Source organism: Eschrichtius robustus, chromosome 5, assembly GCF_028021215.1.
Source record: "Eschrichtius robustus isolate mEscRob2 chromosome 5, mEscRob2.pri, whole genome shotgun sequence".
NCBI classification, from domain to species: domain Eukaryota; kingdom Metazoa; phylum Chordata; class Mammalia; order Artiodactyla; family Eschrichtiidae; genus Eschrichtius; species Eschrichtius robustus.
Genome location: NC_090828.1, coordinates 73,731,016 through 73,751,726, shown reverse-complemented (window position 1 = coordinate 73,751,726; position 20,711 = coordinate 73,731,016). Strand labels below are relative to the sequence as shown.

Here is a 20,711-nt window from a genome sequence, read left to right as displayed (position 1 = left end):
GCAAACTAGAACCCTAGTTAATACAAGAGGGCTGGACTAGATGCTTTCCAAGATTCCTCCCAACTCTAAAATTACATGACTCTATAGAACTCATATTAAAATATATAAAGTAAGAAAACAACCCTGATTGTAAACATGCTCCTTTCACTAACTAAATAATTAGTTTAATATCACCTGATAGCTCTGTGTGTGTGTACACATATATAATTTTTTGCAGGAGTAGTTCCAAACAAAGATAAACATCAAGTGCTTAAATCTATATTGTATCTGCCACAATGGTGGCATTTTGTGTAAGTTGCCATTACATTCCTCCCACTCCATGGCTTTATATCTTCCATCATAGCTGCTAAATTTCTGCCTACCTAGCCCTGCAGCTTTATAAAATCTTCCTAAAGTTTATGCCTAAAAGTTATTTAATTACCTGAAAGTGCTTAGTAAAACTCCCTAGCTAAGGGGATGGTGATAAAGACATCAATACCATACAAAGTGGTTGCCCCACTTTACTCAGTATTTACTCCAAATACTGTGTGGGACGTTGGAGGACACAGCATCCCTTTGCTGCAGAAGAGGAACAGCAAATCATCTACCACTACTTATTAGTATAAATGCTGAATGGGAGAAAGGTAATGCAGTTTCAAAACATCCCAATGCCCAAAGAGAAACTTTCAAATATCTGTGGACCAAGATAAAAGTGTGTGTTCCTGGGGAAGAGAATATGAGATAACTTAATCTTGAAAATACCATAGAACATAGCTCTTCTATTTGGACTTATAGCATCTGTGATCATTTCATTGACATATACATATGAAAAAAAAATAATGGTGGGCACTAAAGGGATGCAGTAATGCTCATTTTGTATTAAAAATGTATTATAAAGGGTTTCTGAATATTGCTTGCCCTCTACCAAACACATACCTGCTGACATTTCATTTTATGTCCTAAACAAGTAACTGCAACAGACAGATCAACTTGGCATATAATAGAAATCCAGTAGCTTTTTTTTTTAATGAGCAAAGAGTTCTAAAATCAAAAATCAAGGTTGTAAACATTAAAGTAAAAGCAGTCCAAACTACTATACAAAAGGCACTCTCCAATTGCCTGTGGTTTGGAAAGGGCCACAGACCTGAAGCTGGACTTGTGTAACTCAGGAGATAAATCGCTGTCCGAGACCTTTAGAATGACAACCGGCTGAGCCATCCCTGCCCAGCTGGTGCTCCGTCTGCCCATGGCACAAGTTTGTTTATTCATTTTCACATTAAAATGACACTACATATTATGCTTTGTCCATAAATTTCTTAGCCTCCCTCTGTTGATCATGCTGCTCAGCTAAGATCCATTCAAGGAGTACTATGATTATGTCCAAATGATCTGTGTATCAATGCCCCAGTATGTGAAAACATAGACACACATGCCATAGTCAGTTATATTACGCTGATGAGGAGCTTCTACATGTTATTATTGTTTTTCTGACAAAATTACCTCTGTGGGTTATAAGACAGCATGTTGGCTAACAGTGGGGTCTCTTGCAGCCTTTTAAATGAATGTTAATTTGTGAAATTTTTATGATATCGTTTAAAGAACAGAACAGCAGTCTTTCTAGGAACTATGTTTGCTTAGTGCCTCACAGTGACCCTTGGTCGACATCATTCAGCACAACCACTTGGAATGGGGATTTGGTTGGCAGAGATTTAATGAACAAGAACGTTCCCACTAATTCGGGGGAATCTCATGCTGAGAAGCAAAAACATAACAAATGTTTGTAAAGTTTCTGTTGAAGTCACTTTACTGAACATGTTCTTTCAAAATCTCAAAGATTAGACTGTGGACCCACTTTAAATGTACTAATGTCTTCTAATATAACATGCTGAACTTTGCATATTGTTAAGAAAAGATGAAAATACAGAGAAACATCTGGTTTTACTACTTAGAAAATGCAATAACTGACAATTCCCTGCTGTTGGCAAGCACCCAAAAACACACACTAGATTAAGAAAGCCAATTTAGTGTTAGGAAGGCAGCTGGCTCTAGTTTCTTCCTTCCAAACGGTCACCTCCATCTTCAACATCAAATCTTTGTTTTACAAGATAGGAAAACGCCTTTCGGAAACAATAACTAAAAACTAGTGTTTGTTACTGCTAAACAGGTTTGTGGCCTTTCGGCTGGAACTGCCATTTTCCAGTAATTCGCCAAAATGACTAACACAAAGGGAAAGAGGAGGGGCACTCGCTACGCGTTCTCTAGGCCTTTTAGAAAACATGGAGTTGTTCCTTTGGTCACATACGCGAGAATCTGTACCCTTTTCAGGTAACAGAAATGGCAGTCTTCAAAATAGACATAAGAGCATAAACTTCTGCTTGGCTTTTTACCACAATGTTTATACCTGGTATTATCTAATTTCGCTGATTCTTCACTCAGAGCCCTTTTCTGGTCTTCCTGCTTCCTTGTCATTTGATCTCCTGATGGCTTTCCCCAGAACCTTCTTTTCCCACCCACTGATGGAAGCTAAACTTTCTCTCTTCTTTTACATACAGTATTTCTTTCTTTCTTTCTTTCCAGCAGGACTCTGAATGCACAGCCTTCCTCCTGGGGCCTGTTGGGGCCAATGGCACAGCCCTAGTAACTGCGGCGCGTAGCTCTGTAAGCTGTGATGGTTCTGTGATGTTTATGTTTCTTTTGTTTTTGAGTAATTTTACACATACTTGTATTGTCTCCCAAAACTTTCTTTACCAAGTATTCTTTATGTTAGATACACACAGGGAGGAGTAGAAAGTAAGGACATATGATGGTCATATCTCATTTTTTGTCTTTCCTTAACATCATTGTTTCCCATTACTATTGAAATTTGCAGAGTAAACGAGCAGAAATTAGATCACCCTTCCATGCATGGGCTCCCCTAGTCATTAGGACATTTTGTAAATCCTTGTTCAAATGTTCAGTCTCTAACTTCTCTGCAGTTCAGCTCTCTTGCAGCTAACATATACCTTCCTTTTTCTGTATTTGCCAATTATTGTTTCTATAAGGATGGATATAAGTGTGGCCTTCCATAAATAGCCTGCCTTTTCCATTTACCTCCTTTGTAATAATTTTAGCATATTAAAAATGTTTTAAACTATATGCTCTAGAAGGTAATTTTAAAGATTTCTAAAAGCAAATTAACTTGGCTAAGCAGTTCTTCTGGATATCATTTTATAACCAGAAAACTGAAGCTGGGCACAGCCAACAAATAGAAGGTACAGGCTCTAAACACTTCATTGGTCAATGCTAATGTAACACAAGAACAGGATTTCCATTCTTTGCTACAGTAGAATCACCTGGGAAGCATTCGAAAGTCCTGATGGTCCAGGTCAGGCCCCAGACCAATTAAATCAGAATCCCTGGCAATGGGATTTCTGCCACAACAGTTTTTGAAAATCCTCAGGAGATTCTGAAGTGCTGCAACATTTGAGAACCAGTGTACCAGAGTTCTTTCCGTACTTTCTGAAGTATGGGCCTCAAATCATCTATTGGATTCTTGAGAATATTCCACTTCTTGTAGAAGTGCTCCTAATTTCTCTTTGCCCAATGCTATACCCTCACTGAAATTGTTCAGGGAAGTCATGTAGGTGAAACTTTATATTCATGGGGGAGTTTATCAATTCTAAGAATCCTCTGTAAGGAAAAAGCTTGCATTTCTCTCCAAGCAGGGTTGTGTGTGTGTGTGTATGTGTGTGTGGTGTGTGGTGTGTGTGTGTGTGTGTGTGTGTGTGTGTGTGTGTGTGTGTGTGGTTTGAATGCAAATGTGTTTGCTTTTTTTTTTCTTTACAGTCCAGGTTTTTTATTTTCTTTACACCCATCATGCCATGAATTCCTCGGGAATGGGCTCCAACAGTTGAGGCTCCTTTCCATTGGTTCTCACGAAGTGTGCTTCTCTGGGTGGAGGCAGGCTGGCACTTCAGTTAAACCCAAGTACCTTTCTCTTTGGCTTCCTTCTTTTTCTGATCATTTTCCTTCACATGTTTCAGGAAGTTATCTTGGCTCTTAGAGTGCTTAATATGCTCAATAGGCACATTAATTCTCTTGGCAAGAATCTTGCCCTTGTTTGTTTACAATGATACCAACAGCATGCTGGGCAACATTGTAGATTCTTCCAGGTTTGCCATGGTAACATTTGTGGGGCATTCCTTTTTAAACAGTGCCCATTCCCTTGATATCTACAATATCACTGTTCTTGTAGAGCAATCTCTACAAATCTCTTGTATTTGGATTCATATATTCACTTCTATACATTTCCCATTACTTCCTACTTTTCCCACCAATTTGAAGCCCACAGCCAAACAATCAATGAAAATAGAAAAGTATGTTTTATTTATTATTTTTAAAACTACTGTGGGTTTTTTCTTACTACCAGAAATTTATGCTCATTGTGGAAATTTTGGAAAATGCAGGAATATAAAGAAGAAAATCAAAACTGTCCTTCATTTCGTTACCTGGAAACAAACATCTGTTATCATAGGCTTATGTTTCTTTCTAGACTTTTTCTTGATATAGATATTAAAGCGACAACATTTTGAAAATATTAACCTCATCTATTTTATTTCTCCTGGATATCATGTTTCCCTTTGGCCATTCCACTAGTGTGGAAGGAGAAGTAGGTGAAGTTCTCAGATACCAGCTTCATCACTTTCTACCCCTTAGTGAATCAACTGTAACTATTAGACTGTAACTGTAACCCTAACTGTAACTATTAGGGGTTTATTAGAAACACTGAGATAGCTATGGGAGAGTCCAAGAACATGGGGCTAGTTTCCCACTTTCCTGGTAAAAAATGTCCCCCAGGGAAGCCCTGCGTTTAGCATGGCATCCTGTCCAGCATGACGTAGGAAGGGGAGGTGTTTAGAGATTACATGAGAGAACATTTGTTTCCCATGGTTTGTGCAAGGTCTTGCTGGAAGTATAAGCCATGTGCTGGGAAAACCAGGGCTGGCAAGACCTGAGGAGGGGACCTCAGGACCAGAGGCAATGGTAGGGTGTGTAGTCAGCAGCAGCATATATATTAACCAGCATCCTAAGGCTCAGTGGATCCAGTTATGTTACCAGCAGATTACCTGAGGACCGAGGCCTATTCCCAAAGACAAGCAATACCAAGGACAAACTGGTAAGGGCAGTGAAGACCTTGAAAGATACAAGATGATGAGAAAAGCAGGGTTCAAAATTTATATAAAATATGATATCAATTCTATAAGGGAGTCAGAATCTGCAGGTAGATCAGTCACTCAACCCCCCATCACTAGGAGGCCACTAAGCTTTATTGTGCACCTCCACTGGCCAATACGGATCCACTAACCACATGAGGTTATTCTGCACTTGAGGTGTAACTAGTTCAAACTGAAGTGTGCTGAAAGTGTAAAATGTACAGTAAATTTCAAAGATTTAGTATGAAAATAAGAATGTAAAATATGTCATTAATAATTTTTATGTTGACAGCATATTGAAATAATAATGTTTCTGGATAGATCAGGTCAAATAAAATGTATCATTAAAATCAATTACACATGCTACTTTTTACATCTTTAAATGTAGATACCAGAAAATTTTAAATTACATATGTGATTCACATAATATTTTTATTGGATAGCACTGCCTTGTACCCTGGGGAGGTGGAGGGATGAGGTGAAATTGTGGAGGGTAATGAGGACCCTGAGGGGCATCAGAACTTGCAGGCTGACTAGCCATCCCACCCTTCTACTGGGGGAGGTTGTCTGACCTCCAGCAGAGTTTCTACCTTACCCCCCAAAGAGACAGAGATAATCTGAAATGAGACCATTTAGAAATGAAAGAGCCTGAGATACTTTTAATTTTAAAAGTTTCCATTTTTCTTCACTACCCTACAGGAAGGGGACTCATAAAAAAGTTGAAATCAGTTACTATTCTTCATATATTTGGGATAATGTGAGTGAATATTTATTTGACCTTTGTACAAATTAAAGTCTTTTATAAAATCATACTTTACATAAATTTTAAAACTTCCTTTTTTTAACCATTCTGCATACATTAATATTAATCTTTTACCAACAAGAAAGGACACTATATTGCCTTGGCAAAACAGACTTAAAAAGTAATGCTGAAGTGGAATATTATTCATCAGTAAAAAGGAAAAAAACGAATGATACATGCTAGCATATGGATGAACCTCAAAAACATTATGCTAAGGGAAAGAACTCAGATGCATTACATTTATATAAAATGTCTAGAAAAGGCAAATCTACTGAGTAAGAAATAGATCAGTGGTCATTTGGGGCTGGGAGTGGGATTGGGACTTAATGCAAATAGGTATGAAAATCTTTTGGGGGTGAGGTAAATGATTTAAAACTGGACTACTGTGATGGTCGTACAATTATATAAATGTACTTTATATAAGTGTAAATCACTTAATTGTACATTTAAAAGAGGGGAATTTGTGATATATGAGTTATTCTTCAATAAAGAGTTTTTTAATACGTTAAAAGTAGCAGTGTTGGTAGCTTCCCATAAATCACGCCGAATTTTTGCATATTTTTATGAAAAGACAGAAAATAGAAAAGTAGAAGAAACTAAAATCTACCATCAACCTTGTCTTTGGCAAGCACCCCAATATCTACCAATTTATTGTTAGGACATCAAAAATGAAACGTAAACTATTTAGAAATTAAATAATAAAAACATATTTCAAGCCTTGTAGAAAGTGGCCAAAGATATACAGATAATAAAAACCTGTAGCCAATTGAATTTATTAGAAAATAAAAGAGATCGAAAACAAAATAACTAAAAGCTTTCAACCCAAGAGGACAGAAAAAGCTCAATAATATTCAGAATCATGTTTCTTCCTCTGTCTTCCCTCAAACACCATCCCTAGTGAAATGAATCACCATATTTTACCTAATCTAAATACTTTATAAGCATCTGTCACCTCTGCATTCCCACTGCCACTTCTTAGTTCAGACACTTTTCTCACACAGCGACTAAAGAAAATTTATAATCGGCTTCTTGGTCACTCATTTCTACTTATTCCAAAATAATTTCCAGGCCTTCACCAGAGGGGTGGGGGGGGAACTATGAAATCTTCTAAAGAACCTAAGAGAAGACTTGAACTGGAGAGCTACTCTGGAAGGATGATCCTAGATTAGAGATTAAATTTGGCATATATGTCAGCTCTCCTTAACAAAATTTCAAAATCTGTTGATTTTTTGCATTGAAATTTGATATAATAACTAATATATTTTTGAAAAGAACAATGAGTGAACCCTTGTACTATCAGATAGCAAAACAGAATAATTAAAACGGCATGGTACTGATGTAGAAATATAAATATAGATCAGTTTTTATTTAATCTAATCAAGAGCTCATATTAATATAAAAGCACAGTTAGAAGTATAATATATAATAAAGGGTGGCATTTCAAATCAGTGCAGAAGGATGAATCATTAAATAATTGGTGTCGTGATACCTGTCTATCAGTTTAGACCAAAATATGAAAGTCAGACATTTTGCTCCAATCTTTCATGAAAAGAAATCCCAGATGGCTTAACTTTAGAAGAAACATGGATAATATATAATATTTTTAAAGAATTAGGTAGGTCTATTTGCAGGGATACCCATTCTGAAGTTTGTGCTTTGCAGATGTGATACTCAACCAGGAGTAAAAAGGGGGTATGATGTCCAGCTTTGCCTCTGCTTGTCAAGCTGTGTGCCATGGTTCAGAAGGGGCGTCTTGTCTTTTCCTAATTTGTCTACTTCCTGTAGGGGATCTATGTACTTTGCCCCTGGAAAGGGGCATCTTTTCTAATTGGCACAAAAGTCTTATATGCTAGCAGCAAACAATAAATAGTAGTTAATAATAAACAGGTAATTTGTACATACATAAGTCGGTTTTTTGTTTGTTTGTTTTTAAACAAATGGTTGCTATAAACTGATGGTGTTCCTCCAAAATTCATATGTTGAAGTCCTAAACCCTGATGTAATGGTATTTGGAGATGAGTCCTTTGGGAAATAATTAGGTTTAGATGAGGTAATGAGGGTGGGCCCTCATGATGGGATTAGTGCTCTATAAGAAGAGACACCAGAGAGCTTGCTGCTCTCTTCCCACCTTCTAGGTATAAAGTAAGAAGGCAGCTGTCTACAAGCTAGGAAGAGAGTTCTTAACCAGAAACAGACCATACTGGTACCTTGATCTTGGGGCTTCTAGCCTACAGAACTGTGAGAAAATAAATCTCTGTTGTTTAAACCACCAGTCTACGGTATTTTGTTATGGCAACTGGAGCGAATACAATAGTATTATATTGTAAAATGTATTGGGTCTTTGTTGTTGTTCTTAAACACATTTTTTATGTAGGTGTATATAGATAGTTTGTATGTATATGTATTAAACAACTGATAACAGAGAGAACTTCTAGAGGAGAGATTGCATGAGGTTAGTGATCAAGGGGCACTGTTTCCTTAACCTTAACATTTTATTTTTATTTAGTTGGCTATGCCACATGGCTTGAGAGATCTTAGTTCCCTGACCAGGGATTGAACCTGGGCCACAGCAGTGAAAGCGCTGAGTCCTAGCCCCTTGGCCACCAGGGAATTCCCAACATTTTATTTTTTATGAGTGTCCTCATTCTTACATGTTTTATTTAAAATATTTTAAATACTTAAATATTTTGAAAACAAATTATGTTAGACGGTGTCTCATGTTTTAAAAAGTCAGTTGATACTAATCATTATATTTAATGAATATTCACTATGTTCCTGCTGTCAGTGTTTTCTATTTAACGTCTCACTTACTCCTTGTAACAATCCTATGACGTAGATACTATTTATGTCTTCATTTTACAGATGAAGAAACTGAAGCACAGAAAAGTGAAATAACTTACCCAAAGGTCACACAGCTATAAAGGATAGAGCCAGGATTCTAATGTTCACAACCTGATTCTAGAGTCTTCCGTCTCAACCTCTTTGGCATATTGAGAAAGGAAAATAGGGCATTAGGAGGCTCGTGGAAATTTTGGCAAAAACAATTTTTAAAAAGTGATGAGGGTTGGGACTTCCCTGGTGGCGCAGTGGTTAAGAATCTGCCTCCCAATGCAGGGGACATGGGTTCGAGCCCTGGTCCAGGAAGATCCCACATGCCGTGGAGCAACTAAGCCCGTGCACCACAACTACTGAGCCTGCGGTCTAGGGCTCATGAGCCACAACTACTGAGCCCACGTGCCACAGCTACTGAAGCCTGTGCGCCTAGAGCCCGTGCTCCACAACAAGAGAAGCCACCGCAATGAGAAGCCCGCGCACCGCAATGAAGAGTAGCCCCCGCTCGCCACAACTAAAGAAAGCCTGCAACGAAGACCCAACACAGCCAAAAATTAATTAATTAATTAATTAATTAACCTTCTAAAAAAAAGTGATGAGGGCAAAAGACAGCTTGTAATGGATTGAGATGGGAAATCTAATTAATAAATAAAAGGAATTGCTATATCTCTTTATTATGTTGAACTTCATAAGACTGCCAATACTTAACCATTTGTTGACCCGCAAAAATGGAATTTCCTTATGATTCAACCTGATGTATGTGCTAAGTTACGAGTATTGTTTTCAAGACACTTAACCTTAGAATTAGAAAATAGAAAAAGGAGATAACAGAACTTTTCAAACCCTCAAGGCTATGTGTATGTGTGTTTTTAACAGATCTGGAAATTGCTTCAAGCCTTCTTATTCTGACATGAGAAAAATGTGCCTACAGCTAAAATATCAAACATGAGATTTGTGAATTGTATTTCAGTAGTAGAAAAAAACGTTTTAACCAATCAACCACATTTCTTAGCAATGGTTACAAATAAACACAACTTCTGGTTCTTGTCAGGAGCAAAAGCTATCAGCATTTTTGCATGTTAAATTACCATCTCTCTAAATCACAAAATGAGGACTGTCCTTTTATCTACAATATCATCCAAAATTTTCTGAGAATTATTTTCTGATATATTATCTGGATATTTTAATGGCCTTCCTCACTGATTTCCCACTGGCATGCAAGCGTTGAATTCATAATTATCTGAATCTACAACATTTCATATGAGTTGAATACACAGATCATAAACCCTTAAAAGTTGATAGCTCACTTAGCCCTCAAAAGTTATCCACTTCAATTTTACAAAGGACAAAACAGAGCCTCGTAGAGGCTGAGTCAGCTTGATAACTACTGGGACAAGAAACACACAACTGAAATGGCTCTGTAATCAAAGAAACTTCCTGGCTATGAGGGCAGATTTTACTAGAAGCATGTCTCCTAGATGCTGGGACTTCACATCTGTTCCTTTTTACCTACCCCTTTAATTTCTGTGTCTCTCTTTTGTTTCCCCAGCGTAGTTTCAGACTATCCAACCAGCCTTTTGACCCCCACATTTGCCTTGCCTTTAGTATTTAGCTGCTTGTTTCTGTCTGACCCATGGCCTGGCCTGCCTTCTGGTATCCTCCTATATCTTGGTTTGTGCTTGTTTAACTGATTTCTCACTGGTTGTTTCATCTCTTAGCCTTGAGCCCTAGCTTTGCTATATTCTTGGCTTTCTTCATGATAGATTAAACTCAATTATAAATCCTGAGATACCTGGAAAATCATGTGAATTTTATCCAGAAAGTTGTTGGGAACTGCATGGCATCTTTGTGGAACCACAGATTCACTCTGCAAGCTTGGTCACTGGAGTTTGACATAATTCCCATGGGTCACAAAGGAAGCTTCCTAGATATAAGTGAATCTTGTTGTGTAAAATAGTTATGTCATCCTAAGTTACGATAAGTCTAAAATGCAATTTTCATTAGTTTAGTAGACTTCATTTTTTAGAGCAGTTTTAGGTTCACAGCAAAATTGAGCAGAAAGTATAAAGAGTTCCGTGCAATTTTTTTTACACTGACGAACTGTAAAGAAAACTTGTTGTGATTTATGTTATGAAATGTAAGATCTATTTTTAATTTATCTTTTGTGAAAATCTACTCAGGAGCTAGCTGAACTAGATAACTATGCCAGTTACCACTTTATTGTCTCTCAGCTCCAAATCTCCCTTCATTGTCTGCTCTATGAAAATAGAGATGGACCCTGTAACTATTTCTTCTCTGCAGCTGGTACAATGCTTAGCCATGTCAGAAAAGGGTACAGGAGGGATGCTGAAGAAGGAAGGGGCTTCCCTTCCTAGTTCCAGTGTTTACTCCTTCTTGTTCCTGCTTCGTGGCTACCAGCTGTATGAGTGGGGGACACCCAGTGGTGTTTGTGGAGTTCAGTTGCACCCCGTGGCCAGTTTCCCATCAAATTTCAGAGGTACTCCCATGGTCAGGTTCCCACTGAGTCTTGCAGGCATAAGCATCGCAACGCTTGACTGCCAGGTTCGGTCTCCTGCACGCAGGTAGGGTGTTGCCTGCTTGCCCCGTGACTAGGAACAGGTTCTGGATGAGCCCATCCAAGAACCTCTCCACCATGCAGTGGGCCACAACCACACTTTCTACAATGAGGTCTGAATCCCAACCACGGAGAAGGGGGCCCCACCTCCAAATTTGTTCCTTCCATGAGAACCCTCCTTCAGCCCTGGGGCATTCTTTAAAGTTCTTTATCTCTTTATATAACAGAGATTTTTTTTGTTAGAATTAATAATTCTTTATCTTAAACTTTCCCTATCCTAATTACCATGTTGTCTCTGTCTCCTCACTGACCCTGATTGATGTAGTAACCTTGAGAAAAATAATTTTAATTTTTCAGTGCACTCATTCATAAAATGAGGAAACTGGATTAGTTGATCTCAAACGTCCTTTCCAGCTCTAAAATTGCGTTATTCTAGAGAATTCAGGTTTTTCCTATACCGTTGGGTACATCTTAAGTATACCAGAATGAATACCACAGAGCACAGAATAATTGCGTACTGTCTTCCTCAGCCTCAGTCCAGCTCTAAAATTGCGTTATTCTAGAGAATTCAGGTTTTTCCTATACCGTTGGGTACATCTTAAGTATACCAGAATGAATACCACAGAGCACAGAATAATTGCGTACTGTCTTCCTCAGCCTCAGTTGTAGTAAATGACTTTTTATCTGAATAATGGTTTCCTCCTTCTGGGTCAAAATATTAAGTCACAGCAGCAGCCAGTATTATTTCACACACACAGTGGGCAATCAAATACTATGAAATCCTCTGTGAGGATTTTAACTAGGAAGCTCTCTAAGGAACAAAATGGAAAACTAGAGATTCATGTATGAATATGAGAGTTTAAAATACATTATAAGTATCATTTTATTCATTTATGAACATAAATATTGTAAGGACACATTAAGTATAGAAAAATGCTCCCTCTGATATTATTTATCCTAACACATTACGGAAAACTCTATTCACCTAACACATTACAGAAGAATTCCATTACCACGCAATTTAAATTTTTTCTTTTACCTTTCTCTGTCTTTTACTGACTGTCCAGCCATTAATTTCTTCAGTTCTTCCAGACGATGAAGATCTCTCATTTCCATTTCTTGCCATTTCTGCTCTTTTTCAGCCCAGTATTTTCTTATCTATTGCATAAATATCACATAAAATTTAAATTAACAACAGGTATGTTAAAAACAAGGAACAAAGTTATAACAACATTATCCATTGTTTCATATAGCAAATATTGAATTTAAATGACCCTTCATCTTTTTTATCTCTTAGATCTGCCTACAGTGTATTGGCAACAGAAAAAATAAGTTAAAACACAAAAATACATGTCCGGAGAAACTGCATGTTTTAACAGTTTCTGAAGTGGAAATGTAACTTGTGCTGAGACCTAAGGTTTTAATCTATGGCTAAAATAATCGGCTTTCAGGGAACCACAATAAAAGCATGTTATTGTCTCTAAAGTATATGATCTACCTGTTACTCAAGAATATTTTTATCCTCTTATGGTAATGTAGTCTTTAACAAATATAGCATTATACCTATTTTTACTTTAAAAGCATGAGTTTATTTATGCTAATGGACAGCAGGATGTTGAAAGCTTTATGCTTCTGGGGAAGTGGCAGGAGATAGGTGGGAGGAAGGAGGAAAAGAAAAAATTAGCAGGGTTGTGATAAATAGTAGTTCTGACTCATGTGGTAACATGAAGGACAGCTTTATCAGGCTCAAAAAGGTGAAAGCATTGTTCTCACTAGGCATGTTTTACTTCCTTTTTCTGGGAACGGAGGCAGAATGAGAAAACCTGAAGCACACATAAGCTATTTTTAGAGGGCTAAAACAATTATTCCCCTAGTGATGGGGCAGTTGAAGTTTATGTTTAATTGACAGAGGACCATTCAACCGCTCTGGCCTGCCACGCTGTGTCTGGGTCAAGAGACTGGATTCTTGCTGGTAAAACACAGTACCTTAATGGTGAATGGCAGTGAGTGACTACCAGCAGAGGGGCTTTGGTAGAGTATGGGTTAGCCTCATCCCCAAGCTGGCATTTTCTCTTTTGAGAAGTGAATATGAAAAGCCAAGTGGTTTCCAGACTTGCCCAGCAACATGGGCTCTGACACCTGGGCGAACCAAAAGAGGCATCCCAGTACCATGGCCACAGCCATAGCAACTCTGCGGCAGGGCTTGCAACACAAGCAGTCACACCAGTGGCATCCATTCAATGCTTAATGAGTTACTGATGGCTCCAAGGTAAAGTGATTCTACTCCATAGATGATGGAGATCGGAATCTAGGGAGAACAGAGATGAAGCTAGAAAGGTAGCACACCAAGATGGAAAGTGAAAGAAAGGATAGGAAAGGGAGAAAAAGGAAACACTGACTGATATTTCAGAGTCCTAACTGATAAATGCCAAGGCATTCTATTAGTGCCAGATATGGAAATGTTAACAACCATTATATTATCTCCCTCTGGGTTTGTAAGTGATCTTTATTTTACTCTTTGTATGTTTCTGTGTTACCTTATTTTGGGCAACGAATATATATTTCTTGCATAATCAGAGGGGAAAAGAAGATACTTCACAAGAACAGATATTGGATTAAAGGGCATTTTTCTCTGGGTTCTGACAGACCAACAATGTTGCTTACTCCCGGCACTGACCTTGGAGGGAAGTCAGTGGTCCTTCTGCTGACAGTCCCTTGACAACAAGCATACCAACCCCAGGTTGCCGGTGTCCTCAGATCACTGACACCATCTGGTGCAGTGTCCTGTGCAGGCCCTAGAAGTATATTACACCTGAGGCTTCTTGGCATCTCAGGACCAATTATTTCCATCCTTGACTCTGGTATCCTCAGCCATGGCTGTAGCAAGAGAATCAATCTCTCTCTCTCCCTCTCTTTCCCTCTCTTTATGGTTTTGACTGAAATTCTCCTGAGTGAAGGATGCTTCTCTTCTGATGTCCCATGTGCCAGGAGGCTGGGGAACGATTCGGGCATTTTCTTCCTTGTTAATGGCTACTTTGAGACCCTGATGCTGTCCCTCTCATGTACAATGCCTTCTTCCTTTGATGTTTACAACATCTGGCTATATCACCCTCTACGTGTCCTTATCACTGGCATGTGTGGACTTCCAGATCATTCTCAAATATTCATTGAGAATTCAGATACGTGAGTCACAGCCACACAGGACTTGCTGTCCAGAACAACTCCTTCTACCTTCCTATGCAACTCCAGTCTGAAGCCCCTCTGACCTGCCAACTCAGAGTCCCATGACTTCCTCTATTCCAGTGAGCTACCTCCTCCTCCGGGATTCTGCCATTATGGAGAACAGCTCCAATTCCAAAAGCCAGTGCCTCTCGATTGCTCACGGTGGTATTTCAAAACCCATTCACTATATTAAACTCCATACCTGCCTCTATTTCTTCGGTTTTATCAGAGGAAACGCAGACCCTAAAAGATTCCTTCCTTCATGTCCTCCTCCTCAGAGGAAGTGCTGTCCTTTCTTCTTTCCAAGGCAACCCTCACCTGGGCTCCAGAACCTATACCCCAATTCCATCTCCATAACCTTACTCCATCACCTACCCTTCTTTCCCCTGTAACTTCAACCTCTTGGTCTTTGCTGCTCCCTTCTCCTCACATGAAAATCTACACAAATCTCACCCATTAACAAAAATTTTAAAGGACTTTCTTTAGACCCCCAAGACTGTAGCACCACACCCTGCATTGTTCCCTTTCAGTCAATGATATCTATTCTTCTCCAATTTCACATCTCTTATTTTAGTCCTCACCCATGACATTCCTACCTCTGCCTCCACCCCAATTCACTACTCTTGCCAGTGACTTCCCAACGATCAAAGCAAATTCAATCCTTATTTTATGTAATGTCTCTGTATTTGATTCTACAAACCCTTATTTACAGTCTTAAGAAACTACTGACTTTGGCATTCATTCGTTCAAAAAATACTTATTGAGCATCTGCTTTAAGCCAGATACTGTGCTATGTACTTGGGATATGGTGCTTAAAGAAAAATTAGGCCTTTGCCTCATGGAGCTGGGAGTTTCAGAAAGAGAGAAAATAAACAAGTAAATGAATGAAAAGAATATTACATGTTCAATTCTAAGAAGGAAATAAGTATGGTGATGATTTAGAAAAATCTGTGTAGAACCATTAGAAGGCGTATTTTTAAATGACATTTGGATTAAAATTTGAAAGATGAGAGTGAGACAACCATGGAAAGAGATGAGGGAGATCACTGCAGGAAATGCGAGCTTTAGGTGCAACAGTATTTAGTGGGAATGACCTTGCATATGTTCAGAACTGGGAAGAAAACAGCACAGGTGGAGCAGGTAGTGTGAGTTAAGACTGGAGGTAAGTTTGGCAAGCTGGATGGGGGCTAGGTGATTAGGCAAAGATTTAGTTCTAGAAACAAAACAAAAAAAAGATATTGAAGAGTTTAAAGCAAAGAGTGATATAATGTGACTTAGATTTTTAAAATATAGCTTGGGCTATATTGAGTGAAGAATGGATAGTAGAGGAGCAAAGGAGAAACAGAGACCAAAGAGAATATGGCAAAAATGATCACTGGGATCCAGGAAATTAATTATTCAGATCTGAGATGTGCTTTTGAGTGGAGTCAGAGTGCTCATTTAAGGATTAGACACGGCGGTTGAAGCTAAAAGGAATCAAGGATAATTCCTAGGTTTTTGCTAGAGCAACTGGTTGGATGATGGTACCAATAACTGAGATGGGAAATTGGAAGAATAACAGGTTTGGAAAAGAAAGTCAGGAGGCTCAGTATTAAACATTAAACAAGTGATGTGACTGTAAGACACTTAAGTAGAGATTCCAAATAAACATCTGGAGGTACAGATGGGCGGCTCAATGGAGAATTCAGGACTGGACTAAATTAAGGAGATATCTACTTAAAATGCTACAAATGCTATTTGATGCTACAAGACTGGAAAAGATCTATAGAGTGTGAACGTAAATAGAAAAGGTGATCATGCACTTTCATGTTTATCTGCCTTTTGCAGTTTTCTCAACCAGCATAACTTCATTTTCCTCCTCCACCTGTTAATTTTACTCTACCATTAAGACCAGAACAAATGCCACCTCCTTGAATCTTCCTCTGAACCCTCTAGGGAAAATGTTAGTAGGACTTCCCTGGTGGTCCAGTGGTTATGAATCCACCTTCCAGAGAGAGAGTGGTATGGACATATATACGCTACCAAATGTAAAATAGATAGCTAGTGGGAAGCAGCCGCATAGCACAGGGAGATCAGCTTGGTGCTTTGTGTCCACCTAGACAGGTGGGATGGGGGGGTGGGAGGGAGAAGCAAGAGGGAGGGGATATGGGGATATATGTATATATGTATATGTATAGCTGATTCTACTGTTATACAGTAGAAACTAACACACCATTGTAAAACAATTATACTCCAATAAAGATGTTAAAAAAAACCTAATATTAAAAAATAATAAATAAATAAATAAATAAAATCCGCCTTCCAATGCAGGGGATGCGGGTTCGATCCCTGGTCGGGGAACTAAGATCCCACATGCTGCAGGGCAACTAAGCCCTTGTGCCAGAACTAGAGAGCCCACATGCCACAGTGAAGAGCCCGCGCCCCACATCGAAAGATCCTGCATGCCACAACAAAAGATCCTACGTGCCGCAACTAAGACCCGACACAGCCAAATAAATAAATAAATAGTAAAAAAAAAAAAGAGAGAGAGAGAGCTCCTAGCTCCAATTCCATCTTTTCATTAAAAATAAAAATAATAATAATAATAGCAAAAATATTTTGAAAAAAAAAAAGAAAATGTTCGCTCAATCCTTGGCACACCAGTGATCCTTAATTAAGATTTATTACCCTCCCTTCTTTGTTCTGTCTTGTATTCCTTGATTCTTTTTCAGGAGGGTCTAACACTGGATTGTTACTGATATATTTGGGCATTTACTACATGCCTGGCATGCTCTTCCCTGCCTTGTTACCTGCTAAATCCCTCCTGTCCATCATTTAAGACTCAACTGTAGCATTGCTTTCTCAGCCTTCCTCCTTTCCCCTCTCCTCCAGACATAATTAGGTGTACCTTCTAAGGCACTATTTATGTATCCTTAGCATAACACTTTCCATATTGATCTGCATTATTCATCTTTGTATCCCTAGTATGTTGTATTGTAAATAACACATAGTAGGGCTTAAGTGATCATCATTAGGTGAGTGGGAGCACTTTCTGGTCTCTGGTCTGAGAATAACAAAGTTATGGATGGGAACCAGGCCAGCAGTTTTATTTGCAGGATGGTAAAGTCTGAACTAAACATTTCCCTAAGGACAGTTCCATTCACTTTCCATCAATTAATAAGAGCAGGAAGTGTGTGTCATGAAACATTGGCTTTGCAAGGTTCAAACTAAAGTTAAGGTTAAGAGTATTTAACTAGGCTTTTGGAACATTTGTTGAGACACAGATTTTAAACACACTACTGTTTAGATTTTTTGAGTGATCCTTATAACTTTCCAACGATAGAGGAACCAGAAATTTAGGGCACAGGGTAAGAGGTAAATTTAAAGCTTGTCTCTTCTAGACTTGCAGATAAGGTTTCTAGAAAAAGCTTACTTTTCTGAAAACCAAAATGGGCCCTCATTATCCCCCATCTCCTCTTGTTATCTCTGATTTGTACTGGATAGTCCTCTTTCGTAGTCCCACATTTTGTTCATTTTGGTAGAGTTAAGCCAATAAAAGTATAAACAAACTGAAGAAACTATTCTCTGTATAGATTTATCAGCCAAAGTAATGCTGTGCTATCTTTTCAGAGGGTTTAAGATCATTTTTATATCCCACCTTACTTTTGTAATCTTCCAAACAATTTGTCTCCAGTTAAAAACTCCACTAGTAAACATGACATTTATGGTATTAAGAGTATATCAGAGTTTAATTTTAAAAAACTTGGACTAATATTACATAATCATTCAATTATTTTCATTCCTTCAGTCCAAAAATTATAATTGCATGGAAGAAGAATTTCTTGTTTACACATAGAAACCAGAAAGTTAGGACTAAAGCATTAGAGTAGGAAGACAGTTTGGTCTCTGATTTCAAGCAGTCTTCTGTACCTTGCTCCTAGGTCATTATTCCAAAGGCTCTAATGACTTATTCAGGAGGATGTTATAATTCTTAACCAGATATGCAAAATACATGAAATATGAAGTACAGAATATCCAGTTGCCTTCCTCATAAACCACTGAGGTGGAGCGATTTTTATCCCATTCTCTAGATTCTCATTTACTTAGCTAATTCCTTGCATCTCACACCTTTTCTACTTTTGGCCCGGAATATGCACCCACAGAAAAAGTGTTGTTGCTCCTCATGAAAACACAGCAGGGCCTCTTCATTAAAAAGAGTCATTCTTTTACTTTAAATTTTCCCCACGTGTTTCATGTAGATGAGCTTGTATCACATAAAGTCACCACCAACCGAAGTCTGACTCTTACTTCTATGCGATCTATTTGACAATCATCTGTATTTTGCCAAGTAAATTTTCACACACTTGTGTGAACTTCTGAAAGGTAAGGAACATGCCTTATACTGTAATATTTATTTGTATCCAGTATATTGCACCTTGCAGATGAGAGGTACAAGATAAACTACTCCAGTGGAAAAGAATATGGAAAGGCAACACTGCACACAGTACTTTTCTTATATCAATTCATATAAATCCAAAACTATTAATAAAGTATCCAGATAGAAAATAATGACAGACCACAGACATCAGTGAACCAATTCATTTAGTCATGTGGGGTGCAGAGGTACATTTAATCCCAAAAGAGCACAAGGGTGTGGTACTTCTCTAAGTCAAATTGTCCATGGAAGCCAGATTCAAGGTTTTTTGGGCTAAAGGTGGACACTTGGTCACTTCCATCCTCAGAACCTTTCAGCCAACATTATGTCTTCTATACTTCGTGGTATAGAGATCTCTGTGGGCTTCAATCCAGGATACGCTGAAGCTTCTGAGCAAAAAATTTGGCTCCAAAATAATTATTTTGCAGGGCATTCTTTATGCAAAGATGGGAAAACTCTCTACATGGGTAAGAAATCAAAGCTAGTTCTTTGGTTTTTAAAAATAGAAAGTCAGTTTTTCCACCATCCTGTCTGGTTATTTGAATTTAATGGATCTCCTTTCAGTCCACAATTCAGACCATTTGTATTTCAGCTACTTACTTTCATTGTCCTAAACTTGAACTTTTTTGCCACCAATCTCTAATCTGATAAACAAGCACATCTACCTACAGTAAGAGGGTAAATTGTTATACTCTTTCTGAAGAATAAATAGGGAAATAACTAGCAAAAGCCTTCGGAATTAAGAAATAAAATTTAAGAATTAATATGCAGGGCTTCCCTGGTGGCGCAGTGGTTGAGAATCTGTCTGCCAATGCAGGGGACACGGGTTCGAGTCCTGGTCCGGGAAGATCCCACATGCCGTGGAGCAACTAGGCCCGTGAGCCACAACTACTGAGCCTGCGCGTCTGGAGCCTGTGCTCCGCAACAAGAGAGGCCACGATAGTGAGAGGCCCGTGCACCGCGATGAAGAGTGGCCCCCGCTTGCCACAACTATAGAAAGCCCTCACACAGAAACGAAGACCCAACACAGCCAAAAATAAATAAATAAATAAAATAAATTTTAAAAAATAAAAAAGAACCACCTTAACAACTAATGCTTCCATAAAAAAATACACAATTGGAGAGATTTAAAAAAAAAAAAAGAATTAATATGCAGGAACCTATGCAAAGATTTATATACAGGTATGTTCATTACAGCCTTAAAAGGGTAAAAAAATTGGAAATAATATAATACCACCAAATAAGAAATTGGTTAAATGCAATTATTCACATAATGAAACACTATGCAAACACCAAAAATTATGTGATAGGAATACAGAGGAAAATATGCAAGATATATTGATAGATGAAAAAAATCAGGTTAAAAATAATATATGCAGTATTATCTAGTTAAATTAAAATCTTTGTGTATATAGAAGAAAGAATATATGAACATTGTTATTAATCTTTTGCTAGTGGTTTAGGATTTTGGGTGATATTTATTGTATTTTGTGTGCTTGACTGTATTTTCCAAACTATTTACAATGGACATAAAAGACTTTATAATTACAAAAGGATGTTTTAAAAGTCTGGCCAAAAAAATCAAAATTTAGAAGGAATATCTAAGGGACATGACTGTTATTCATTCTGGAAGTTTTAAAACTCTATTCCCATATCAAATTAAATGACAAAAATACTGTATATCCTTGTATATAA

At 38.1% G+C, this 20,711-nt stretch overlaps 1 protein-coding gene across 1 annotated transcript in view; it reads right to left on the bottom strand.

The window, feature by feature from the left end:
• CCDC148 (coiled-coil domain containing 148) overlaps positions 1-20,711 on the bottom strand; it is a 292,077-nt gene that overhangs the window by 69,129 nt on the left and 202,237 nt on the right. The window contains exon 12 of the mRNA XM_068545079.1: positions 12,420-12,538. Within this exon, the coding sequence (XP_068401180.1) occupies positions 12,420-12,538 (119 nt within the window). The remainder of the gene's footprint in view (positions 1-12,419; positions 12,539-20,711) is intronic.